The sequence below is a fragment of the Tripterygium wilfordii genome, chromosome 6, assembly GCF_013401445.1.
Source record: "Tripterygium wilfordii isolate XIE 37 chromosome 6, ASM1340144v1, whole genome shotgun sequence".
Taxonomy (NCBI): domain Eukaryota; kingdom Viridiplantae; phylum Streptophyta; class Magnoliopsida; order Celastrales; family Celastraceae; genus Tripterygium; species Tripterygium wilfordii.
In genome coordinates, this window is record NC_052237.1 from 1,138,561 (window position 1) to 1,165,115 (window position 26,555).

The 26,555-nt window shown below is 37.9% G+C and overlaps 5 protein-coding genes and 1 long non-coding RNA gene across 13 annotated transcripts; 2 read left to right on the forward strand and 4 right to left on the reverse strand.

The window, feature by feature from the left end:
- Positions 1-325: 325 nt before the first annotated feature.
- On the reverse strand, positions 326-2,835 carry LOC120000870. Of its 3 annotated transcripts, none has more exons than XR_005468678.1 (3): positions 2,821-2,835; positions 2,195-2,692; positions 326-2,103 (listed from the first exon to the last, which is right to left on the reverse strand). It is a non-coding gene; the product is annotated as an uncharacterized LOC120000870 (long non-coding RNA). The 3 variants fall into 3 exon arrangements; XR_005468680.1 differs by lacking the exon at positions 2,821-2,835 and having other exon boundaries at positions 2,195-2,399; positions 2,491-2,816; XR_005468677.1 differs by lacking the exon at positions 2,821-2,835 and having other exon boundaries at positions 2,195-2,818.
- Positions 2,836-3,462: 627 nt separating this feature from the next.
- Positions 3,463-7,748, reverse strand: LOC120000866 (pentatricopeptide repeat-containing protein At3g12770). 6 transcript variants are annotated; one of them, XM_038849028.1, is made up of 5 exons: positions 7,444-7,748; positions 6,983-7,079; positions 4,164-6,649; positions 3,769-4,016; positions 3,463-3,670 (listed from the first exon to the last, which is right to left on the reverse strand). In XM_038849028.1, exon 3 carries the CDS (start codon positions 6,558-6,560, stop codon positions 4,371-4,373), a length of 2,190 nt encoding a protein of 729 aa, XP_038704956.1. In that variant the 5' UTR covers positions 6,561-6,649; positions 6,983-7,079; positions 7,444-7,748; the 3' UTR covers positions 3,463-3,670; positions 3,769-4,016; positions 4,164-4,370. The 6 variants fall into 6 exon arrangements, with proteins under 6 accessions (XP_038704956.1, XP_038704957.1, XP_038704954.1 ...); XM_038849029.1 differs by having other exon boundaries at positions 3,463-3,661; positions 3,769-4,033; XM_038849026.1 differs by having other exon boundaries at positions 3,769-4,033.
- Positions 7,749-7,940: 192 nt separating this feature from the next.
- On the forward strand, positions 7,941-10,249 carry LOC120000867 (60S ribosomal protein L8). The gene is made up of 2 exons (XM_038849032.1): positions 7,941-8,491; positions 9,727-10,249. The coding sequence occupies exons 1-2, from the start codon at positions 8,052-8,054 to the stop codon at positions 10,067-10,069; spliced, it is 783 nt and encodes a 260-aa protein (XP_038704960.1). The 5' UTR covers positions 7,941-8,051; the 3' UTR covers positions 10,070-10,249.
- A 1,664-nt stretch (positions 10,250-11,913) lies between these two features.
- Positions 11,914-15,252, reverse strand: LOC119999683 (BTB/POZ domain-containing protein At3g22104-like). The gene is made up of 3 exons (XM_038847388.1): positions 14,729-15,252; positions 12,637-13,743; positions 11,914-12,537 (listed from the first exon to the last, which is right to left on the reverse strand). Exons 1-3 carry the CDS (start codon positions 14,789-14,791, stop codon positions 12,079-12,081), a joined length of 1,629 nt encoding a protein of 542 aa, XP_038703316.1. The 5' UTR covers positions 14,792-15,252; the 3' UTR covers positions 11,914-12,078.
- A 2,521-nt stretch (positions 15,253-17,773) lies between these two features.
- LOC119999223 (scarecrow-like protein 32) lies at positions 17,774-19,552 on the reverse strand. The gene has a single exon (XM_038846690.1). The coding sequence runs from the start codon at positions 19,374-19,376 to the stop codon at positions 18,060-18,062; it is 1,317 nt and encodes a 438-aa protein (XP_038702618.1). The 5' UTR covers positions 19,377-19,552; the 3' UTR covers positions 17,774-18,059.
- Positions 19,553-25,432: 5,880 nt separating this feature from the next.
- LOC120001019 lies at positions 25,433-26,184 on the forward strand. The gene is made up of 2 exons (XM_038849233.1): positions 25,433-25,887; positions 26,006-26,184. Exons 1-2 carry the CDS (start codon positions 25,601-25,603, stop codon positions 26,058-26,060), a joined length of 342 nt encoding a protein of 113 aa, XP_038705161.1. The 5' UTR covers positions 25,433-25,600; the 3' UTR covers positions 26,061-26,184.
- Positions 26,185-26,555: the final 371 nt, after the last annotated feature.

Consider the following 26,555-nt stretch of genomic DNA (forward strand, 5'->3'; position numbering starts at 1 on the left):
CGTTTTGGGAAAGTTTGGATCTGATGAGTTTATCAAAAACTTTTTGCTAATTCTAACAACAATGGGCCCTGTCCATAGATTTATCAGTTGGTACTTGGTTGCGTTACTGTGTAAGATGAAAGAACGACTATGGAGTATTTGTGTAGACTGTAGTGCTGTATGGTAAAAGCAAGTGCTATAGCAATTGACTAGAAAGCAAAACTGGGAAGAAAGAAACAACGAAGGAAAAAACCACAGGAATTATTCCTGTTGTTTCAAAATAAGTAGCTCAGATTTCAATTTATACGAACATAAAAATGTTTATAACATATATAAATAAAGGGTATTAGCTTTTCTGGGAAAAAAGTCTGCAAGAAAGTTCATATAAAAATTATTCCAGTGGTTACATGTATCCATGAAAATTTAAGCTAATTTTCCGAAAAATTTTATGTAACATTATATGAAAACTTGCAGAAAATTATTTTGCGTCCTCCTAGTCCTCAAAATTATTCCAAAAGTATACCATCACTATACATGGAGAGAACTTGACATCACTTTGCACAATAACTATCATAATTTACAAAAACTTCCTGGAGCATAATTACAGCAACTACTGGGCCAGGGTTCTTCACAGAAAATACTCAGTAGATCAAAATAAAGCATCAAGCTATGATAATAATACAAAACTCCCAGTCACTAATAGTTAATTTTTTTAAGAAGGTCAAGGTAATACCTCAAACTTTGCTTCCACTATCCGCTTCGATTCTAAGTACTCCTGCTATATACACTCATCAAGAAGCATCAAAAAAAGAGAAGGAAAAAATAAAACTGAACTTTTAAGGTCATAGTAATCCCTCAGACTTTCCTTCTACTTTCTGCTTGAATTCTAAGTACCGATATGCACTCATCTAAAGCATCACAAAAATGAGACAGGAAAACTAGAAGTTCAATTTTAACTCAAAAATCAGTCATAGAATTATTTATTATGACTGATACTTTAAGTTAAAACCTAACCTCAGCCACTTGCAGAAGGCCTCCTATTCTCAAAGACTCAAACCAAAGACAAAGGTAATGCAAAGAGACTGTCACAAAAGAAATGACAACATAAATTCCTATAAACCAAATGTAAGCAATAATCAAAACATAAACGGTTTCACAACATTGCTTGAAAAAATAATTCAAGTTACTTGGATATAAATCAAACCAACAGAAAAAGCTAGGAAAAGGTTAAAAAATCTAAGTATAACCAATAGCAAACCACACACCACACATTTACAAGAATCAAAGACCACCGAAATTAGAGTGAAAATCACAGTCAGAGACTGGAATTCAATATTATCATATCATACACACGATATGAAACCCAAAGACAAAAGAAAGAACTGGAATGCATTTTGCATTAAAAGGGCACATGAAGAACAAGGAAAAATATGTGAATTGCACAATGCATGGCCTGATCAGTGAAAGATAACACATAAGAAATTCCAATACTGAATCCAAGAAAACATATCAATGGCTTGTTAAAATTTTGAGGCAATAAGTAACGCAACTTCAAAAAGTCACATCAACAGATTCCAACCGCTAATTGGACAACCAATAGGCAAGATCTTTCAACTACACACAGATTCTGAACAACAAAATTCATCCAAATTTCATAACTGAAAGAAAATTTAGTTAAAGGAAAACATGAAATAAAAAGAGGCAATGAATAAACACAAAATTGGCAGAAAACCAAGAGTTTTGTATGCATGTATTTAAAAAAATTAACAAGTGAATCCAGTGAGTAGTTCAAGATCATTAACTAAATAGCCAAGTTCGTAAACACTTTGACGTGCAAAACCAAGAGAATAAGATGCATATTTAAATTGCATAACATATGCAAATACAGGAAACATGTTGAAACAATGGAGGAGCAAAACTAACCATAGGTCTAACCTAATTACGAATCTATATTAGGAACTACCGGCACAAAACAAGAACAGGAAAAACACAATAAAATCAGAAAACGTTACCAGATCTGCAGATACCGCAAGCGATGTCTCGATCATGCCATGCTCGACGCCGGTATTGTAGCCTCTTCTTCTTATCGCCGACTATAACGGTTTTCTCGAGAGAATTACTTCGCTGAGGAAGAAGAGTAGAGAGGCAACAATCAGACATTCCCGAGGGGAATCGGAGAGGCAATTGTGAGAGAGGAAGATGGAGCAAAACTAACCATCGGTCTAACCAAATTACGAATCCTTATTAGGAACTACCAGCACCAAACAAGAACAGGAAAAACACAATAAAATCAGAAAACGTTATCGGATCTGCGGATGCCGCATGCTATGTCTCGATCATGCCATGCTCGGCGCCGGTATTGTAGAGCGCCTCTTCTCCTCATCACCGACTACAACGGTTTTCTCAAGAGATTTACTTCGCTGAGGAAGAATAGTAGCGAGGCAACAATCAGACATTCCCGAGGGGAATCGGAGAGGCAATTGTGAGAGAGGAAGATGGAGCAAAACTAACCATAGGTCTAACCTAATTACGAATCCATATTAGGAACTGCTGGTATCAAACAAGGACAGCAAAAACATAATAAAATCAGAAAACGTTATCGGATCTGCAGACACCGCAAGCGAAGTCTCGATCATGCCATGCTCGGCGTCGGTATTGTAGAGCCCCTCTTCTCATCACCGACTACAACGGTTTTCTCGATAGAATTAGTTCCCTGAGGAAGAAGAGTAGAGAAAGGCAACAACCAGACATTCCCGCGGGAATCTGAGAGTCAATTGTGAAAGAGCAAGAGGGAGAGAAAATATCATTCTCATGATAATGAACAAGTTATCAGAAAACGACCTTAAAACGTTTGAGGCTTGAGGATGTTGGAGATTAAGGTTCAGTAGAGAAGGGAGGGGAGATTATGCCGAGCTCGCGATTAGGGCTCCACTCTAGGGCAGCTCGAAGAGATACAAGGCTCTGTTGCGGGAGTGAAGACGAGATAATGTAGAGGCGGTTACCGAGCAACACAATTGAAGGAACATATGAGAAACAAAAAGTGACACGGGCAACCAGTCTTACGAGGTAATTAATTAAACCGCCAATAATCCCGGAGGTGATTAAGACGTCCATTTGAAATTTCGAATTGAGAGAATGAGAGACATCCAAGTTAACCCCACACCCGCTTGCTCTCTTTTGCATTCCAACCATGGCCTTAATAGGCTCAATTTCAGCAATTCAGCCCAGTCTAATAGTCCCTGTTTGAGTTAATGCAAGATGCACTGGTGAAGTGTGAAGTCATGAAGTGTGGACTACATTCCAAAGCGAAGAAGGTGGGCTATGCGTCGGCCCACAAGCCCTCCAAGGCTTCGTTGACAAGTGGTTTCATTCAAGGACTGTTCGGTTACAGGAAGTGGGTTAGTGAAATTGTGATCCCCCTGTATGGGATTTTGATATGGGTGATGGTCTTGCAAAGAATTAAGAATCATTCGTAAGCATCTCTTTCACACACTCTATGAGAGATCGATTAATTATTTGCAGCTGATGATTGACACAACTCTACTGGGGTGTGGTTGAACATTTGAACCCATGTCTTGATTCAACAAGCTTGAATACAAAATAAGCAGACAGGACTTTAGTCTCTATCCTTGCTTTGATGTCGAGCCACCACACGTATCTGAGCTCGGCCACTTGGGAGAACCTGTGGTGCCTTCGCATTACATTATCAATGTCAAAACACTAGCAATTGCAGTAACATTGTTGAGTAGCATTTAAGAAAATAATATTAGATAGGCATAAGTAACATACCTATAGATTCTGGAAGGTGCCATGCTCAGGAGTTATAACAGATAAAGAGGCTAAACCTTTTATCGGGGTTTACCATGTTGAGGGTGATGCATGGCTTTCTAATTATCCCTTAAGAACCTTGTGTTATGCTTCATTACACTTTTTTGTCTGAGAAATTATACACTTTTCAACTTCTTTTAGGAATCACCAGATCACAGTCTGACTCTGTCTCCTCCCATCTCAAATGCTGAATGCCTCTGAATAATTTTCTATGAAAAAGCACAATCTGTAAACACATTGATTGGTATGTTCATAAGTAAGGCAACGGTGAAATCAAGATTGACAGAAAGAGGAAAAAAAAAAAAGTAACAATGATTGAGCAATTTGAAATTAAAGAATGGCTACGGGATGCTTACCATAGATCTAATTCTGCGATGACATCAACTGAAAAGCTGGTGCAATGCCTCCAATGATGGAAACTGGGACGAAGCTTACAGTTTGACTATAAAGTCAATTGAGTAATAATGATATGCGACCCCTTCAAACGAGGATGGAAATTTATAATTGTGAAGGCAATATATGACAAAGAAGTTTTGAAGAATGAGAAGAACAAGCTATCCTTGTCACCAGTAATCTCCACAAGAACAACTTCCATCCTTGAAATGATGAAATCGATTCGCGTCCCTGACAACTATCTCCCTCTTGACAAGCTTGGATATAAGCTTCGTTGCTGCATGACAATTCACACAGGCTCTAAGATTCTTATTTATTCTAAGTGTTGTCCCAGGGGCTGTACTAATAAGCCCGTAAGCAATTGCTATTCTCTCGCTATGATTGCATAGTGTCTCCTCAGTCTCTTCTTCATTCAGATCATGCAGAACGGATTCTCTATGTGGAACAAATCCAGCATCCTTTAATCTTCTCTCCAATTGCTCGAGCTCCTCAAAGATTTCCTTAGATCTTGGATGTGACTTGTCTCCAAATCTAAATGCTTCAAGTTTCCCATTAACCTCGATCAAACTATGCCCAAGATCCTTATTAAGTCCTTTCTCCCTCATCAATACCCGTACTTTGGCAACCTGATCCCACATGCGAGCTGCTGCATACAGATTCGACAACTGCACATAATGTCCTGTATTATATGGGTCTAAAAAGAAAAGGCGTTCTGCAGCATATTCTCCCAATGCTACATGGCGATGGATCTTGGATGCACTCAGAAGTGCTCCCCATATACTTATACCTGGTTCAATTGGCATGTTCATGATGAACCTAAACGCTTGACCCAAACAGCCCGCACGTCCAAGAAGATCAACTACACAAGCATAATGCTGATGGCGCGGCTCAATACCACTGTCTCTCATGCAGTGGAATAGCTGCCATCCATCTTCAACCAGACCTGAATGATTGCAGGCAGTGAGGAGTCCAATAAAGGTGACATCGTTTGGGCATACACCAACTTGCTTCATCGCATGAAAGAGATCAATGGCTTCTTGAGCTCGACCATGCAGTCCATATCCCACAATCATGGCACTCCAGACAACAACATCCTTATCAAGCATTCTATCAAAGACAACACGAGCTGAATCTACACTTCCACATTTTGCATACATATCAATGAGGGCAGTACTAACAAAAACATCATCTCTATACTCACTTCGACTGACATAATCCTCCATCCCCCTAGCCAATTTAAGAGAACCCAATTGGGCGCAAGCTAAAATACTAGAACTTAAAGTGACAGCATCAGCTTTTATGTTCTTAGACACCATATCATGAAAAAGATCAACAGCTTCCTCAGCATAGCCATTCTTCGCATAACCAGAAATCATGGCATTCCACAAAATTACGTTTGGTACCTTCATCATATCAAAAAAGGATCGGGCTACTGCCACTTGACCGCATTTTGCATACATGGCAGTGAGCGAAATCAACAGATCAGGTTCCAAGTCAAGACCCATTTTGATCACACAACCATGCACAGATTTCCCCTGTTCCAAGTCCTCTATGTCAGTGTAAGCTCGGAGAATGCTCACAAGAGCAATCCAATCAGGTTTAACATTCATTTTCCTCATTTGACTAAAAATTCTTAAGGCCTCAATAGGATGACCATTCTGGGTATACCCAGAAATGATAGCAGTCCAGGAAACGATGGTCTTATCACATAACCCATTGAACACAATCCTAGCATGCCTGATTTGGCTGCATTTGGCATAAAAAGCCACAAGCCCGTTCTGGACAAATACGTCGGATCCAAAACCATGCCTGAATACCTGCCCATGCACCCGCTTGCCCATCTCAAGTGCAGCCAAAGCACTGCAAGCTTTGAGCACAATGGGGAAAGTAAAGCTATCCGGACTTACCCAGGCCCGTTGCATCCTTGAATACATAGCAAGAGTAGCAGCAAACAAACCATGCCTAGAATAACACCTAACAATTGCATTCCACAAGAACACATCCGGTTCAAAAAATTCTTCGAATATCTTGCGTGCATAGCAGATGTCCCCAATATTTGAGCACGCATTGACTAATTTTGTTACCAGAAACCCACTCTCGCACAATCCAGAAACCAATAATTGGGCATGAATTTGATTTAACTGAACCTTTTGGATTGAATTGTCAATGAGAGATCCATAAAACCAGTCAGGATTGAAGGTATGGCCGAGTATGTCATTGTCAAAGTATGAGTTTAGATGAAGAGCTGAAGACGAATACCGCCTGAGAAATTCGAACTTTACAGCGGGATATTCAAATGATGTTACTGCAGCACATAACAATCTGACAGAAGTGAGAGGTGAAAAATGAGCCAGCTTCATGCATTCATAAATTTTGAGAATGTGCCCTTGTGGTCGAGAATGTCACTTGGTAATCACAATCAGGATGGACTACTTACACTTCTACGCTTCTACACAAGAGAAAAAAGTTATTAAACTATCACTTAATCTCATGCCTTCAAGTACAAATTAATATGTCTTTTTTGTTACAATTTAGTGACTTCAAGCCCATGAGGTGCTACATCTCCATATATTGAAATTCCAATCAACACAAGCTTTTTAAGGCTACCATATCTTTGACCCTCTCCCAAAAGGGCCAAGACTTCCTTTGGTTTAATACCATTCATCTCATAGAGTAAGACCTGACATTTACCACTCATGTCCTCTCTTAAGTCATCATATTATAACATCACTACATCGAGTTAAAATGTAACATAAGATTGAAGGGAATTCAGAAGTTCTACCTTATATTCTCAAAAAAAGACTACACCAATGGGCAGAAAAAGGGATGCATTGAATCTAAAATCTCTTGCAAGCACAATGAAGTGCGCCACTTACAGCCTGGAAAACAAAAAGAACACCCCAGTAAAAAGCTAGATCATAACACATTCAGTTTCATTAGTAATCCCTAAACAAGAAATGTGTGGTCTACCTGGTGAATTACTAATTGTTCCCAAAGACTACGATCCAACTCCTTTAAACAAACATTTTTAGCTAAAGAAAAAAACTAACACATAGCTCCAGATCATTAAAACAAGACCGGCATATTGTTTTCTTTGGCAACATAAAATCTTAGAAAACTGAACAAGTGCAAATACCCGTCTCCTTCAAAAACATATACAGTAAAACAAATAACCGAGAAGAAATCAGCCACACAGTCAAAGCTTTGCCATTAAAGACATGATTATGATTCAACAATGATTACCTGGTATTCCATTATCAGGGTTGTGACTGATAACAATAGCAGTGTCACCAGAAGCCCTAGCCAAAACGCCACGATCACCAACATGGTGCTCAAGATTACAGACGACGGAACCCTGAGGAATAGCTCTGAGAGGAAGAAGACTTCCAAGTTCCAACCATCAAGTTAGCCTTCTTGCCACACTAAATCAGCCGCCACGAAGAACTCCTGATGATGCGTGTTACGGAATGGGTGGCAAAAAACAAAACGAGCAACAGAGGCGATTCACTGCGACCCGGATCGTGGATGATCTGACTAAGCCCAATTTGAGGTCCAGGCCGCGTTATAAGGCATCTGGCGGGGCTTCAAATTAAAAACTTATGGGCCGGTCAAAGTAATCTATGATCGTACACATTACTGGACCTGGACTTAAACTCCGAGCCTAACCGGGTTCTTAAAAAGTCCTCTAAAAGGACAAATCTGTAATTACACTATATAAACACCCTCCAAACAATGACAAACTTTGTCATACTCCGGCATCAAAACCCTACATCGTCACTTCCATTTTGCAGCTGCTCCCCTTGCCGTCACCCCCTAAAACCCTAACCCTACACTCTCAGCTTCTGTCAGTTATGGGTCGCGTTATTCGCGCCCAAAGAAAGGGTGCCGGCTCTGTATTCAAGTCGCACACCCACCACCGCAAGGGTCCCGCCCGTTTCCGTTCCCTCGACTTCGGCGAGCGAAACGGTTACCTGAGGGGTGTTGTCACTGAGATTATCCACGATCCAGGTCGCGGTGCCCCTCTTGCTCGTGTTGTGTTTCGCCACCCATTCCGTTACAAGCATCAGAAGGAGCTCTTCGTCGCCGCTGAGGGTATGTACACTGGCCAATTCATCTACTGTGGCAAGAAGGCTAACTTGATGGTTGGAAATGTTCTACCTCTCAGAGCTATTCCTGAGGGTGCCGTCGTCTGTAATGTTGAGCACCATGTTGGTGACCGTGGCGTTTTGGCTAGGGCTTCTGGTGACTATGCTATTGTTATCAGTCACAACCCTGATAATGGAACTACCAGGTAATCATTGTTGAATCATAATTGTGTCTTTAATAGCAAAGCTTTGACTGTGTGACTGATTTTTTCTCTTTTATTTGTTTTACTGTATATGTTGTCGAAGGAGACGGGTATTTGCACTTGTTAAGCTTTCTAAGATTTTATGTTGCCAAAGAAAACAATATGCCAGTCTTGTTTTAATTATCAGGTGCTTTGTATTAGTTTTTTTTGTTGCTAAAAATGTTTATTTAAAGTAGTTGGATTGTAGTCTTTGGGAACAATTAGTAGTTTGGTGCCACTGGGGAGACCAAACAATTCCTTGTTTTTGGATTTATTAATGAACCTCAATGTGTTAATTTGTGTTCCTTTTGTTTTCCGGGATTAAGTGCGGCACTTAAATGTGTTTGCAAGAGGATTTATATTCGATGCATCCCCTTTTTGCCCACTGTTCTAATTTTTTTGAGGATATAACTTCTGAATGCCCTTCAATCTTATGTTACAATGTAACTGATGTTATAATATGATTTGTCAGCGACTTAATAGTACATGAGTGGTAAATGCCAGGTCTTACTCTATGAGATGAATGGAATTAAACCACAGGAAGTCTTGGTCGTATTGGGAGTGGGTCAAAGATTAGGTAGCTCTGAAAAACTTGTGTTGATTGAAATTTCAATAAATGGAGGGCTAGGGTCTCATGGGCTTGAAGACACTAAATTGTAACAAATAAATTATATTAATGTTGTACTTGAAGCCTGAAGGCATGTGATTAAGTGATGGTTTATTATCTTTTTTCTCTTGCGTAGAAGTGTAATCAGTCCATCCTGATTGTGATATGAAGTGACCTTCTGGACCACAAGGCAATAATTTCATATATGAATGCATGTCGCTGGCTTGCTTTTGAAACATCTTCCAACTTAGCCATTTTGCTTTAGTTATGTTTATCACACATGATAATTATAAATATGTACTTTTTCCTTTCACCTCTATTGGCTTTGCTTTATCACTTGTTGGGTAAAGGTTATTTTCCTTGCTGATTATAGCTGTCCTAATAGTAATAATAACTACCCCTTTGACAACATGCATGTTTAAGCCCATGTATTCTTGACAGCATTATTCAGTTTATGCCTGTATTATTTAGTTGGCTGTGGGTTTGTTGTTTTTGGTTCCAGCATTTCTCCAATGCTCTTGCTGTTAAACTCTGAACTTCTTTTTCCACTTATTTCTGATCATCCCATCTTCCTTATTAATGTACTTCGCAGAGTCAAGCTTCCTTCTGGAGCAAAGAAGATTGTGCCAAGTGGGTGCAGAGCCATGATTGGTCAGGTTGCAGGTGGTGGCAGGACTGAGAAGCCGTTGCTGAAGGCAGGTAATGCTTATCACAAATACCGTGTGAAGAGGAACTGCTGGCCTAAGGTTCGTGGTGTCGCCATGAATCCCGTTGAGCATCCCCATGGTGGTGGTAACCACCAGCATATTGGGCATGCCTCTACTGTTTGCCGTCATGCTCCGCCAGGTCAAAAGGTGGGTCTCATTGCTGCCAGAAGAACAGGTCGTCTTCGGGGACAAGCTGCGGCTGCTGCTTCAAAATCAGACAAGGCTTAAATTGTTTTGCTATTTTGATTATTTATTTTTGCATACCATGTTATTTTTGACTCTTGCAAGTGGAGCACTATTTTGTTCCTATTGAGGTTATTGTTTCCAAGTATAGGACTGATGCTTGGATTTAATGCTTATTTTTTACAATAGATTACTTTAAAATTACCCGGTTTTATCCTCCCCTAACTTTTTGGGCCATGAGCGTATATCGTTTGGTTTTGCAGTGCAGCAAGTTTTCGTGCTTCAAACTCTAGTAGTAGTATTTTGCAGAGCTGGGCAGGTGGTCTTACATTTGTTTTTGAAAGAAAAGAAATACCAAGTCGGCGATGCTAATTTGAGTTTCAGTCCCCTTCGACTTTTCTTTCAGTGATTCACTCGGTAGTAAACGGCTTTTAACTTCTCTTTTTGTGTTGCGCTGTTCTCTTTCATTGTGGCAGCACATTCTTCATTAAACACTGGCCTTGTGAATCCTGCCCATAACTTTCCTTTGCCGTATTCAACAAAAAAAAAACAAAAACACTTTTTCAGGGTAAACAAATTGCCTATATGTGGGGACAACATGAATGGCATGGGAATTTGTTGGCCACCATGTTGGGTGGGAAGGAAAATGTATAGGAATACGTGTTTTGTTGGTGTGGTTATATTGGGAGATGTGTTTTGTTGGTGTGGTTGTATTGAGAGACGTGTTTGGACTTTTTATGTAATAGAAGTGGGACCCAATATAAATTTTTACTGGGCTAGTAAATTTACACGACTGAAGTTGCTCTGATGAATTGATGATCCACTTGTCTTGTCCGAATGATCGAGGTACGCCAATTTATGGACGCTCGACTGGATTGGAGATCCAAATAATGCCCAACTCAGTCCAACTGATATATCTGGTTTAGGGCCCAAATTGGAGACGGGATTCTAGGCTTCTAGCGCAGGTTGGAACTAAGACTTTTTCTGTACTACTACTACCCAAAGAAAACACAAAAGCTGATAACCAAGCCCAAAAGGCATTACGTTCTGGGCTTTTATGTCTCACTGGACTCACATCGCGGCCCAATATTGGTCCTCCGTAGACCATGCTGTCGGGTCAAAACACTGTTGCTTCTGCTAAAAGCATTCTCAGTAACGTGGTAATTAATCCAACTAGACCAGAAAAACATGAAAAAATCAGTGTGCCAGCACTAAACTTGATGAATCAGAGAATCCCTAGTATACGTAGAGACCTCGGAACTTGAAGAAAGAGTGGCGTCTAAGGGAAATGCTTCTGGGTTTTCTGTCTCTTCATTAATGTTTCAGAAAATAACATGCACTATGGATCTTTTTGTTCATCGCATCTTATTGTCTTTAGAAACAAATGTGCAATTCCCAATAGAGACTAAACATCCTATAATTAACGTGCATTATATTATTGTTATTTGGAGATTCTCATCGATCACTGACAGAGTGAGAGTCGCGATCTATTTTAGAGTAGCAGTTACGGCCAGCACAAGTCAACTGCTAAATGCTAATGGCATTTGTTTTAATCTGTTGACTGATTAATGAAGAAAACACATCAGAAAATAATAATAAGATGTTGATAAGTAGGGCGAGGGAGTAGTCAATGCCATTGCAGTTACGCCAAGAAGCCTGTGAAATGTGAAGGCAAAATAGACAAAGGTAATAGCACTAATTATTGTCATAGATATAAGCAAACAATGTAATTGTCTTAACTTATAATACTTGCTTACTTTCCTGAGTCTCTCACAAAGTTTCCATTACATTCTGTCCCTATTTGAAAGTGACAAGAAAGGGACTTGACGTTAAAGATCAATCTAACAAACGACAGATACAGAGAATAAACAGTGACTTGACGTTAAAGATCAATCTAAAGATCATTCTTTCTTTCTTTTTTGTAGCTGTACAACCAAGATATAATCCTGTTTGGTTTTGCAGAAAAGAAAGGGACACAGCTAAGAAAAATCTTTCATTTTGCTATACACATGTACAGATATGTTGAATAAGCAACAATATTGAGCAACATTAAGTCATGAACATAGCCTGGGTAATGATCTAGAAGTAGTGTGGTTTGGAGTTCTTGATTTCGCAATTTTTGACATCTGGGTTTGCATTTTCCTGCAAACCTTCTCCAATTCCATCACCCTCGATTGCATTCCTTGAATATGTGCTCTGAGTTGCTCTTTATCGTCAATTGGATAATCAAGCTTCCGAGAATAGACCACAAACTGTCCACTGGCTACATCTTTATTTCCCTTGTTTTCGATTTCCTTGAATTCAATAGGCGAGTCAGTGTATGATTCAGAATTATTGGAGCTCTGGATTAAGCTCTTAAGATTCAGCTGTTGAGATTTGAGAGCTTGGACCGCAGTTTTCGATGGAAATCTTGAATTCTGAGAAAGATGTACACGAGCCTCAGAGGAGAGCTTGTCATGATTCAATGCAAAACATATTTTCTTCTTTTCCTCTTCTAATAATCCTGCATGTACCTGTTGAAACCAAATACTCAATTACACGACAAACAATCAATTTGTTCCAAAATGCTATGAGATTTAAAAGTTGTAAAGAGCAATATGTTACATTGTTACCTCCAGATATATGTCTATGGCATGGTAGATTTCGTCATGAGATTCTCTAGCTGAATCCGGAAGGGCCAAGGCTAAAGCCAAGAACTTGGAAGCTTTCAAACGGGGATCGGGGGCTACTTCTGCCATGTACAAATCCATCAAGCTAGAAACTTTTCTCAGTTTCTCAAAAGAAACTTCACTGTTTCCTCCATGCAGAAATGCCTTAAAGATTCTTAGAATAAGATTTACATCATACAAGTAGCTCATTCCGTGCAGAGATGGAACAAGCAGATTATCTAATGTTGCTTGATCCAACTGAAAACCTATCATACTCTCCAACTTCCTCCTGCAGCATTTGCTTATTCTCAAACTTAAGGCCACTTGAAGAATCCCAAATAAACTCTTACACGAAATGGAGTTCCAATTAAGTGTGTAAAGCACATCGATGACCGTCTCAATAGCCTTGCACTTATCGGATTTGGCTGTGAAAACTTTTGCCTTTTGGTAGTAAAAGATGAACTTACTGATGATAATATGATCGAATTTACGCCTAATCATTGCTTTTATGACCATTTCAACTAGACTTGGACTCAACACTAGAAGATCCTGAAACCACCATGTTGCTCTGGAGAAGCAATTCTTGAAACTTTCAGTGCTTCTGGTGTCACAAGAAACTCGAAAACTTGAACTCTCTGGGGATGAAATAGACGAACACGGGCTTAATTCACTAGCGAAAACCATCTTTCCTACAAGGGAATCAATACATTTCTCTATGACACATGAAGTATTTTCCACCATTGGTAACTCTTGACAGTGCTTCAAAGCAACTAAAAGCTCAGGCCATGTCCAATAACCAATCTCTTTAAGTGTCTTCTGGGTTTGTTCCAACAAATTATGCTTTCCAGATACAGAAAAGTCCATTTCCATGAATTGTGCAGCACAATAAAGGAGATAGATATTAGAAGGATTTATGTTAACCCTTCCATTGTTATAGCAAAACCTTGACATAAGCTCAAAACTCTCTGCCCCTCCTGGAAAGTCATGAAATATCACTTTCAGATTTTTCGCAGTTCCAGCTGAGTTACCAAACAATTTTCTTAATCTGCCTGAATATGAAGAAATAATTTTCTGCAGATATCAATGACATTAACGAGTTAGCATCAAGTATAGGAGCATATATGATTATATATTACATAAATGACCACAATTCTGGAAGAGAAAGCCCAAAATCAATGAGAATTGTAATTCTTCCAAATAGGATAATTGGAACTCAAATCTAGGATAAAATTACCCAAAAACTGGAAAAGAAGGTGATAAAATTGGGATCATATTATCAGAATATCAAGTTTTAGGGAAAACAAATTCAAGATAACTTAGCAAGTCAGCAAATAAGGGAATTTGAAGGGGACCTCCAATTACTTTTACAATAGAATAGAGCATTTAAGTGCCTAATAAAGGCAGCTAATGAAAGAATGAATCACTGACTTTAGCAACACAAAAAAAGAAGAGAAAAGTAAGATTAAAAGGAGAATCTACAGCTAAACCTGCAAAAGAATGGTATAGGGTCGTTATTAGACAATAAATTCTGCACGGCCAATCACGAAAAGATGTCTGCTAATCACCTACATTAAAGAAGGATGAAAAACTGCAATGAAGGACATGAAAACAACCCCATAGTCCTTCTCAAAAGGAGTGAAGAAAAAACAAGAGAAGGTCTGCCAACTTTAAAGCCCCATAACAACAGCAATAAATGAGCGAAAAAGAACAAAATAGAAAGGCCTGCAGAAGATGGTTCAGTTGGTGTATGGTGGAGCCGAAACAGAACCAAAATATGAAAAATTATGCCCCACATCATTACATTCTTGGTGTAAATTTGTGGCCAGCTGGAAAACGAAGGGAAATTACGGGAGAATAAGGAAGCTACACGATTTTGTATTTATACACACAGACAAAGAATTACTTCATGGAGCATATGCATTAACATTAATAAACCAGAGGAGAACAATAAGAACCAGATCAGAAAACTCTCCAAACCATTTTTAAATCCAACGAGAAGAACCGATTTTGTATACTAAACACAGTTGCTGTACAAAAAAATTAGAGCACAAATTACCTTGTCTACCATGAAAGTCTCTTCCCCATTGACATCCACTTGAAGATCACAGCAAACTGCCATGACCCAGTTGAGAAAATCAAGAACCCACCTCAAATCAAGAGGGTTTTTCTTCTTGAAACTTGAAATCAATAATAAAAGGAAAAAGAAGATGAAGAAAAATAAGAACTTTTAACAACCTAACAGAGACAGAGAAGGAGGAGGCAGCCAAACGGAAAGTGGAGAGCAGCACACATGATCATATTCTCTAAGGAACAATGAGACAAACACATGGAGGGTGGCTTACTGAGTGACAGTTTTGGTTCTGCAAACGATTGATATGGTCAATCGGTACAGAAGAAATGTAGGGGTTCTCAAATGGTAGACAGAGAGAGAGCATAGATGGAGAACACTACAAGAAAAATAGCGATAAAGGAACAATATGTATAAAGACATTCAAGATATACACAACTACATATAGAGCTCGTGAACAAGAGAGAGCTAAAGACAACCCGGTAAAAACAAACTCGCTCTTCTTACCAAAAAAAAAAACCTCTCCCAGACATTCGAGGGGAAAAAAAATATTTCTGTTAGATTAAATATTTTGCTTTGGCTTTACTTTTTTTATCAAAAAAAGGCACAAAAAAATATATAAATTTTTATGGATATTTATTTATTGCCCGCTTAGAGGAAAAGCTTTATGTATTGGCTGGCTTTGATTGGCCGGCCTTCTTATTCCATTTTTGGTCTCTGTAACCGTGCAACCACCCGCACCCAGTTGTTGCTAATAATAATATACGTATTTTCCCTATTTATCGAAATAAAGCCGTTTCTTTTTCTTCATACCATTCACGTGAGTAATGACGCAGTTGCCCCCCTCTTTTAGAACTCTCTATTGGCATAGTAAAGATGGGGGTCCATGTTTCCTTTGGTCCCAAAATGGGGCCCACTATGGATAACTTGAGGGAGAGGCACCCCACAAAACAAGTGTTTCCTCTGTTCACGCATTTATTACATAAAAAACTTTTAAGAAGTGAGTGGTGAACTGATGATTATAGAGCTTGGGCCTTGAGATGGTCAAAAAGGATTTCAGTTTTTAGTGGTATTTTCGATATTTTAGTCAATTGTCGGCCCATTTAGGTTTCAGAGTTGCACATTTTATCCCTCTCTTTTAGACTTGGTGATCACGAATGGTGAGCTAAAATCAAAGTAGAAACCGTCCCCTCAGAAATCATCAGCCAATCATCTCTCTTTAGTCGTTTACAGCCAAAAGGGTCAGCGAAACGACCTCGTTTCTCGGGCTAGAAAAAGAAGGGGGGTGGGGGGGGACAGTATGTCTGCGGCCCATCAAGAGGCCCATCGGGTAGCATAAAAATTGAGCTGGATTGAGAATGAGATATAGTTTAATTTAAGTTCTTTGTAATTTTACCATTTTAAAATTTGCCATTGATTCCCTCTCGATTATCAATATATTTAAACCCTGAAGCATTTTCTTTTCGTTTTATAATGTTTTCCCCTCTTATTTAGTAAAACAAAAGAGAACAAACATGACCAACTTTATACAAAAGCAAGTTAGAACAATTTTAATCTTTTTTTAATTTTATTTTGAATTTAAAATTTGAGTTTCCTAAAGCGATTCTTCTCTTGATATCAGTTATTTAACTGATTATCTTATGTAATAGGTATAGTTGTGGGATCATGGTGCTAGATTGTTTTTATGTAGTGGGCCTAGTGGCCTCTCACAAATTTCCCAGCTGTGGTGAAGGTATCCAAATCTGGAGCAGTCCAAGCCCATTAAGGCAGAAGGCAGTATTTTCAACTTTGGTAATAGTTTGAGTTCAAGCCCAGTATAGTTTGGGGTAAAGGAATCCAAATTTGGAGGCGTCTCAAGCCCAGTTTGGTGACTGTTCGGGTTCGGGATAATATAAAAGGGAAAGCCTCTAATGGTGCTATGAAGATTGGATTAAGTTAGAGAAGAGTCGAGATAGATTTGTAAGTAAAAGTGGTCAACAGTTGGTCCCACCAGGAGTCAAACCCAGGTCGTGATTTGCCATACATTTTCGCAAGAAATGACAATAATCATAACTCGTAGAAAGAAAGTGTCTTCGATTACTTGCCAAACAAACCTGGATCTTTCATGGAACTTTGTGACTTGTAAGCACGGTATACGTAGCAATACTACGAAGCTAAATATTGGCTTTTCTGATTGATATATAACACATATGGGAGATAGATCATCAAGTGCACAAATACGGCTACAATTGGAGTTTTTGGGTTGGAAAATCTGCATAAATATTCAAATATTCGGCATTAAAAACGTTTCAGTTTAATTACATTTTTAAATGGGAAAAACAATAAATCCCGTTGTTAGGGAGTACTGTAGCACATTGTTGAGAAGCAACTGGCTCAATAAAGTCCAAAAATTTTGGTCGCTCGAGAATCACTCTATTAAATCATGAGAAGTGAAGTATCGCATTCCACATACGGTATTCCCTCATCTTATTAGCTGTATATGTCATTGGCATGAAGGTGACTCTTCATGAAAATGTGAAGGCTAACGTGTAATTACTGCCATGCATGTTTTTTTTGTTTTTGATATGAAAGGCATGAAGTTTTATTGCTAAAAGTAAAATTACAATACGGCTATAAAACCACCAAGACATGAAACTCTCAAATAGAATTTGGAGTTTTAAATCTAACACAAACCGGAAAAAAATAAATAAATTGGGAATGCATCTCACAAAAGAAGTGCAATCATTTACCCTACTAAAAGACCACCCTTTCAGACTTGCCATGCATGATTAATTGTTCCCTCATATTTGATCCTTTCAAGTTCGTTGTCTTTAGACGATATTGAGTTCCAACATGTCTTGTAACTTCAATACTCGACTCTGAGGAAAACAATTGATATTCTGTGTGATTTTATATATTACAAATTAATGTGTATCCATATATACATAATATATATATATATATATTAAGATATAAGTGCCTTAAATATACTGTTTCTAGGGTTTCCAGTACCTAAAATTTACCCTATATATATAAATTATTATGCAAAACAAATTGTTTGAAACCATGCAATTATTATATACAGGGAATTGACAAAGTAGATGGGAAAAACAAAGTGATACAAGATTTTGTCTCATACACTGCATAAAATATGTACATTCCTCTCTTTGCCCCTAAATTAATAAAATGTGCAATTTAACGTCAGTCCAAAGAAGTTGCCGTTTTTCTTCCTGTCTTGTCCGCATTTTTTTGCAGCCTTAGAAAAAGCAACTCCACTATGTCTCTTCTCTTTCACCCGGACCACACCAACCTACCAAACCCATCCACTAACCAAACCCACTTAATCCACAAACGAACCACATGGACTTGGGACCCAAGCTGTTGCAAAAACTGAGTTGTGACCCTTCCATGTGAGCACCAACATATCTTCTTCTCTCTTCATTCCCCACCCACTTGCATGTTCATCTAATAACCCCTTAACTTCCTTAACCGTCTCTTCACAAAATGGAACACTTGAAAAACCGTTGCTCCTAATCCTCTGTGATAGCTTAATCCCTGACTCTAATCTCTCTATTCTTTGACCTCCTTCATAGCTTATGATGTTCTCAATTTTGTGACCAATATCGGACTCGAATTCAATCCTTTGTCGACTCTCTTTAGGCAAGAAGGTCTCAAGTGCATCAAATGGTATCCAAAGATAATTAAAACAAGATGTAATTCTTGATGCAAGACTTGGTCCATTCAAATCAGAATCTTCATCAACCACAATTACAAGACAAGGGTCTAGTCCTTTGATTATGTCAAGGAAAGCATCGCGTAATGGAACATCGTTAGTACCAATATTATTCCGATAATCCTCGTCGGACAAATATCGTATCCAATTTTGACAATTAATCACCAAAGCCTCATCCTCTTGATATGTAATATTCATCAATGATTCAAAATCAAAGCTAGTCATGAAGTCCTTGCTTTCAATCACATTGAATTCAAATGGAACGTCTCTAAACCTAGCGAAATTCGCTAACCGGAGACCAACTTCTTCAATAGACACATTAACCAAAGGAGGGACTGGTGGCCTAATTGAAGACACAGAAATTCTCAAAGAAGGAGGACCTTTAGGCCTTTTAGCAAGTGCATCAATTAGAGTAGGCCATTGCATACAATGAGTTATACTAAAATCTAATATATGAACTTTATTGAACCCTTGAATAGCCTTGAAAATCAGACTATTCGAAGCACAAAATCCGAATCGATGCCAAGGGATTAGATCCACGTACCCGGCGAGTTCAGTAACAGTCATCAGCCTCCTTTGAATAATGGTGCTGCTACCATCAAAATTATTGTCATTAATCGATGTGGGAGTTGGACAAACCTTAGAAGCCCTAGAAATAAGAGCCCTCAAGAACCAAGCAGTGAGTCTTTGATTAGGGTCACCAACTAAAGAAGCAATATTGTTGAGAACCCACATCACTTGTTGAGCCAACGTGACATCATTGCTTTCCAAGGCACTTGCACAGTGAAGTAGAAGCTTCTCTATACATGCTCCATCGAGACTTCCAAGACAACCTCTTAAGAGAGAAGTACTCTGAGTGGTTGTTGTTGTTGCTGTGTTTAAGAGAGAAGTACTAGTAGGGTTTTGCAGAAGATCAGCTTCCATGGTTAAAGAGAGAGAAAATATTAGTGTTTAATTTGGTGGTTTAACTTGCATGGAATGCACGAGTCGGATAATTATTGGTAGGATGAGATTGAAGAGGGTATGGAGGTAGGTTTATCTGGTCTTGGGGATTTTTGAGTTCCTAGGTTAAAGAAATAAGAGGTCTATGGTGTATGAATATTGACTTCATTGTGTGGATCTTTTTAGAGAGAGAGAGAGAGATGAGAGGTAGTTTATCTGCTACTCCAACCATATATATAGAGAGAGGGGGGCAAGAGAGGAGAGAGAAAGGTATTATTATTGTATGAGTGCATTGAAAATTTGAAATGACAAAAACGCCTGGTTTAACAAGCAATCAAGTACTGTGCCTTAATTAGTCGTTTTTAGGGTTTCGCTTTCTTTTCTGTTTTTCCTATATAGTTTGAGGAAACCACACGAGGATCAGAATAATTTTTATGAAACTATGCATACATATATATATATATATATATATATAGAGAGAGAGAGAGAGAGAGAGAATCCATCACTCCCTAGATTGGACGTATTATATATATGGAGTATATATGTAAGCTATTTTGGTTGATTGAGAATTACTCGTCATAATCATTATCTGAAAAACAAGTAATTATGGTGACTTAGTGTAAAGAGTAGGTTAAGAAGGTGCCATAGCCGGCCACTCTTTTGTCGAATTTGTTCTCATAGAATGCTACTTAAGACAATTCAAGAATATATTAAATTAGATAAATCGTTGTTTTGTTCATCGAGTTTAGTGATTGATGGATGGTTACCGTTCATTCCCCATCTTTCCATATACAAAGATACATAAACATATGAAAATGGTTGCTTGTGACACGTAATAAGGCCACGGCTAAAGACAAATTAGACCTCTTCGATCCGACAAGGAGGGAATTTATGTTATTTCATTAAAATTAATGCCAACTTCTTAATGACTATGTTCGTCTCTTTATTCGACTTGGGATATTCGCATCTCACTAGTGATCAACTACGAGTAACTAGAAAAATATAGTCAATTAATTAGATATATATATATATATATATAGTTAATTGAAGAAGTTACAGCGTAAGTGATTTGGTAATGAAATAAATAAAATTCACTATAAGCATGGATTTCGAAACTATACCTGTCAAGTTTTGATAGGATGATGAGCAAGATTTTATTACATACTGTATAAAGTTCAAGGTTTTCGTGTATCCAAAGACCTAAAAACAAAACTTGACCGAACTTGATCGATCAGAGTTGATTTTGTTAAGATTTTATATTACATCGGATTAGCATAATTCTTGGTCGGCGCTCGACGCCGAAGCAGATCTTCACCGTTTCCTAGGTCTAAGCCTCTCTAATTTAGGGTAGGATATATATAACCAACCTCAATTGAGATTACCAAACACCATTGGGTGACCTTTTTTTTAAGATGTCATAAAATAAACATATTTCCTAAGGGGTTTCACGGCTCAATCGAGTGACATATAAGCAAATGTTTATTTCCTCTCACACAACTAATGTGTTCTATGAGTCTGGGAACCAATGGCAACAATCAAAGAAGAACAAAGCCGTATGGACTTTTGGCCCCAAAACCGACAATATTGAATTGTAGTGTTTAGATTGGATTTTCTAACAGATTTGCTAAGTTTGATATTACATTATTACTTATATTTACCCGGGTTAAGTTTCGCTTATATGCATATAAATATGGCAAAAAACCTAACCCTTTCTTCCTCGCATTTATAACTTTAAAGCAATAGATGCTTTGCTTTTACACCAAACACAAAATACAAATGAAAACTGATCAATGTGTTGTCATTCCGATTTGAAACACTATTGATGTTAATAAGTACGTATTTGTTTCTACAAAGCTGTATTTTACTTTTACAGAAGAAGAAGAAGATGTGTGAATCTCTCTTTACCGATACAATCCAAAATAAAACGGAAGGTACATTATCCTTTTAAGGCAAGGAAAACTTTTTCGGTTTTTCCTATGTTCATGATATTGCTTGTCTCCATAATTAATACTAACACACACACACACATATATATATAGAGAGAGAGAGAGGGAGGGAGAGAGAGAGTCCCTGCAAACATAAATATAAACTATAAAGTCAGTGGTTCTCTTCTTCACTATCGTGTTTTTAGTGATAAGGCTATAGTACAATATTATGCAATATATTAAAACTGAATGGGTTTAGCTAGATAGCTAACAAAGTAAAGGATTGGTCGATATGCGTTCAACCAATCAAAAGAAGATGAAAATGTCTTCATCGAGTATGCTATATACTCCAAACGGACGGGAACTTTGGTGAAGAAATTAAAAACACCAAAATCATTGAACTCTTTTTTGTTTGCTAGTAACCAGTCACTCAAACGTGACATGCCTGCCTTCATAAATCATAACTAGCTAGAACTTACTTTAATTGGAATATTTGTCTTTAAGGGTGATTTAACTGGACAATGACAACGGATGGAACATGACACAGTACAAGGGCTAATTAGGTCAGTGTACACAGTGGCGAATCCATAAAATGTTTTGAGGGAGGGCTTGGTCTATCGGAGAGGGCCAAAAGGTTTATGGGGATGTATAGACCACGCCTACAAAATAAAGTCTTAACAATCGATCTCGTCGAATTTCATCTTTTGAAAAATAATTTTCATGATTGTTTCAAGTCTGATGTCTCGTACGAGGTTTATGAGAAAGAAAGAAGATGTAATTTATGTGAACTTGTGGAGAGTTGGACCAATCAGGGTTAGTTTGTATTAAAATATATAGGCTTATTTAGAATTTTGAGTATATTTAGTAATTTTTTTTTCAAAATTTGAGGTGTTTATACTGGATCCACCCCTAAGTGTAAATATGTGTAACTGATGTGAATTCATGTGATAGACCCTTCGTCCCACATCGCTTAGGTGAGGCATTGTGAAGTGCTTTATATGGGTAAGCCTTTCCTTAACTAGTATGATGCGTTTTAAAGTGGTCCTTAGGCTAAGATGACCCAGGGCCTACAATATCATGTTGGTGGGTTGGGATTTCCATCATTTGGTATCGGAGCAGGCATAAGCCCACGTGATGGTAGTGCGGTCACATGTGATGCGTGCTTGTGAGGAGTGAGGGAATTGATGTGAATTCCACGTGGTGATAGTGGGGTCAAGCGTGACACGTGCTTGTGAAGAGGGAAGGAATTGATGTGCATTCATGTGACAGACTCTTCATCCCACTTCGCTTGGACAAACCCTTCCTTAACTAGCATGACGCGTTTTAAAGTGGTTTTTGGGTTGAGATGACCCATGACCTACAATATATCATGCTGATGGACTGAGTTTTCCATCAGTAACACACATAGTTATTTTCACCCAAAACTTGGTTTCAATTAATGAATCAACATAACTAGTCTTAACTGCATGTATTAGACTTTCCAAACCTAAGAGAGCGACCTTTGCAAAGGTTGTTAAGGCTAGCAATTTTATGTAGCTAACATTATTATTGTTCAGGGTAAAACGTTTTAAACTTTTAATTAATGAAGATGATGTTAATTGTTAGACGTATCTGTTGAAAGTTTGACCGGTCAACTCAAAATCCTTACCGATTATTAAAAGAAGCAGCTGCATATGCCCAGTCCAGCAAATACTGGATCGGGCTTACCGGTGTGGGGACTGGGCCTTGAAAATGTTGCGTCCTTAAGACTTTTACTGCAGCACCCGTAGTCCAGACCAGATCTTACTGGATCAGGCCTTCAAATATGCAGTTCACTGGGCTGGACTTGCAAGTCTCAACTATATTGGGCTGGGCCTCGAAACATCGTGTCTCATTAAAGCTAATTAAAAAGTGGGCCCAAGGATAAAGGAAACAGTTTGACATTTAGAGGGCGAAAATACATGTAGCCCATGGGAACCCAATAAATTTATTCCATTGATTTAATCAATGAAATATCTCATACTTTTATCTCATAATTCATTGTCCAAATTTATTATTTTAATATAGAATCTATTGTTTTTTAAAACACAATTTAGAATTCATTATTTTAGTTCTGAATTCATTTGTTTTTGAAATTTCATTGAAAAAAACAATGGAATTAAGAAATTCCATTGAAAAAAACAATGGAATTAAGATTTACCTGATAAAACTCATCAACAATAGATCTTGTTATAAATAGTTTTATGCGTTGATTCTGAATATGTAATTTTTTAAAATTTAACATGTATTTTGAGGGTTAAAACTTTTTAAAATTTCATTTAATAGACTTGAGCTCTCATGGGCTATCACTATATGGGCTACTTAACACCATTGTTTAGAGTGTGTTTGGATTGAGCAATTTGAGGGAATGGAAGATAAGAGAAATAGAATTTCCTTCCAATTCTCTTATTTAAATAGTTTATGAAAAAAAAAATAGGGGAGCAGTGTGAGAGGATTTTGAGAGGAAAATTTCATTGAATTTTTGTCAAAATTCTTCCTCCCAAAATAGAGTCATTTGGATGGGATGAATGACTAATTAAGTTAAATTTCAACCTAATTAGGGTCCCCTACCCTGATATCCATATCTAATAGTGTCCCACTTAATTAATCTACTGCCTATCCGACAGCATAAGATAATGTTAATCTTTAAATACTATTACTGGATAAAAGAAAGCATGCGTTCCTAGTTCCTATTGAATCGGTTGCCAACTTATTCGCTGTAAAGTCTTTATTATCAAGACCAAGATGTTAGCCACTAGACATTGTCACCTTGAATAATACACCACCTATAATCGTTCGCTTTCCAAAGCTCCCACCTTGTCTCACAACACAAAGTGATCCCAAACACAAACTAGCTTGGAAGTGTCACTGGCTAATGCCCTATTTTGGAAATAATACTTGGTCAATGATGATGCACTTTTGCCTGTTTTAGGAATCAACTCCACCTTCTTTCCAGCGACTCAATATTTGCTTTGCTTCAAAATTAAAGTTGATTTAAAATAATTTGCCTCAGATATAAAAGTGTAATGCCGTACAAAATTGGACCTATTCGGCTATTCCTCAACCAGGTCATCGGTACTGCAGACGTCCCAGTTAATCAAATTAGAGATCACTGTTTTTTGTTGTGTCTGCAAAGGCAGAAAGCGAGAGCTTTGGGGTCCGCGAGATATATCTCAGGAAGACATTCCGATATTCAAATTAGGTCGATAGACAATAAAAATATTTATATTATTCGATGTTTGGAGCTCTCTGATAGTGGTGGATAATGAGAATATTTGAGAGATTTACTTGAGTGGAGGTCCTAATTTATATGAATTTTGAAATATTATTGGTTGTCCATATTGCTATCGATTTTTGGGGGTGAATCCCCTATATATATTTTTTAGATCTCCTTCATGTTCGTTGATGGGTGCTTCTCGACACCCTGAGGTATTTTGGTCACATGAATTTTCCGTGGTTATGTTTGTTAGGTCATACCAATGACTACAAGCCAAGATGATATATGGTTTGTCCCGATATGCTCATCCACCCAATCTCCTGTTCCTCAGTCTATGTGATGACACGTATCAACCTCTTATTAGTTGAATGATCCGACCTCAAGTTAATTGTACCTACATTTTTGGTTCAATGCACTTTATTTTGTAAATTAAAATAAATACACACCAAATATATACCTACTTAGTTTGATGATAATAGTAATAAACTATATAAATTATTCTATGTGAATCAACTTTATGCACCTATTTTCAACCATATATGTGATTGGTCCCATAGAAAATTTATGATCCCCACTTTTGTTTTGTTTTATTACAATAACTGGATTTGAAATTCATAAAATTGGTTCACATTTTTTGTTTATAAAGGAGAATTCCTATAAATTAGAATAAACTAATAATAGTATATAATACCAGTAATAAATTCATTATATTATGTCCATTGATAATAACAATAATAAAAAGAAAGTGGATAAGAAACACGCACACAGTTTCAGTTTATGGAACTTCGCGTAACTGAAAAGACTTAAATAACCCAAACCCAGTAACTGCCAGGCAGTATAAATTGGGGAACCCCTTCAATTTTATGGAAACTATCTGATCCGATCCGATCCCACCCCCATCCCATCCACGTCGGCAACGTCACATTATTCACGGCCTTATCTATAAATCCAAAAGATCAACTAACCACTTTTAACGTGAATTTCTTCTCCTACTATAAAACGTTCCACTTCTTCTCACATCTTCCCGATCTCAGCGTTTCCGATCGATGAAGTTCTGCCCTGTTTTTAGCTCCTGCTGCCGTCCTACGGCTAAGAGAACCACTGCCATCGCCACTCAAGCGCCGCTGCTGAGCCGCACCGAGGATGTTGGCGACGCGAAGAGCCACCAGTCGGAATCCGAGACCACACAATGGCGGCCCAAGCTCTCTATGATCGCTGAAGACGGTGTCGTTGCGGATTCCGATATCAAGCTTGGACAGCGTGAGAAGAAATCTTCGAGTAGCAGATCCACGGTCAAGCAACGCAAATTTGGCAGCAATAATGAGTATTGCAGGTAAGAGATCGACCAAATCTGTCTGACAAAGACTATCTTTTTTAGAAGTTTAGATTCACTAAATTACCTGATGTGTTATGACCGATGACCGAGATCTGTTTCTTTGTTTTTATCGTAGGAATACTCTGCCGATGATAATTCCGGCATTCTCACCGACGCCGTTCATGTTTTGAGAGCGTGACTGCTTGGCTTCTGCTTTTGGTCATGTTTGTTTAAATGTTCAGTTTTTGCTGTTCAATTTCAATTTAGTGGATAATTCCCGATAAAAGAAAATTGTAGTTTGCTATATATATATATATATATGTATATGTATATATATGTATGTATATGTATATATATGTATGTATATGTATATATATGTATGTATATGTATTGATGAACTACAACTATGAGCAATTGTATATATACTATATTTGGGCCATGGTATTTGGTACATTTTTAACACCATATCATAACCATTGTGGAAGAACAGAGCAGACTAATTGATGAGAACCTCTTTAGATTTTGTGGCATGTTCTATATATATCACTTCTTCCCGTCAATTATGAGCGTGAATAAAAAAATTATCATGAATGGGGAAATCAAGTCAAATCCACAAATCAGGAACCAATTTTAGTAAATGAAAAATATGAAAAGATGTAATAATAGACGAGTGCTGAGGTTTTGTT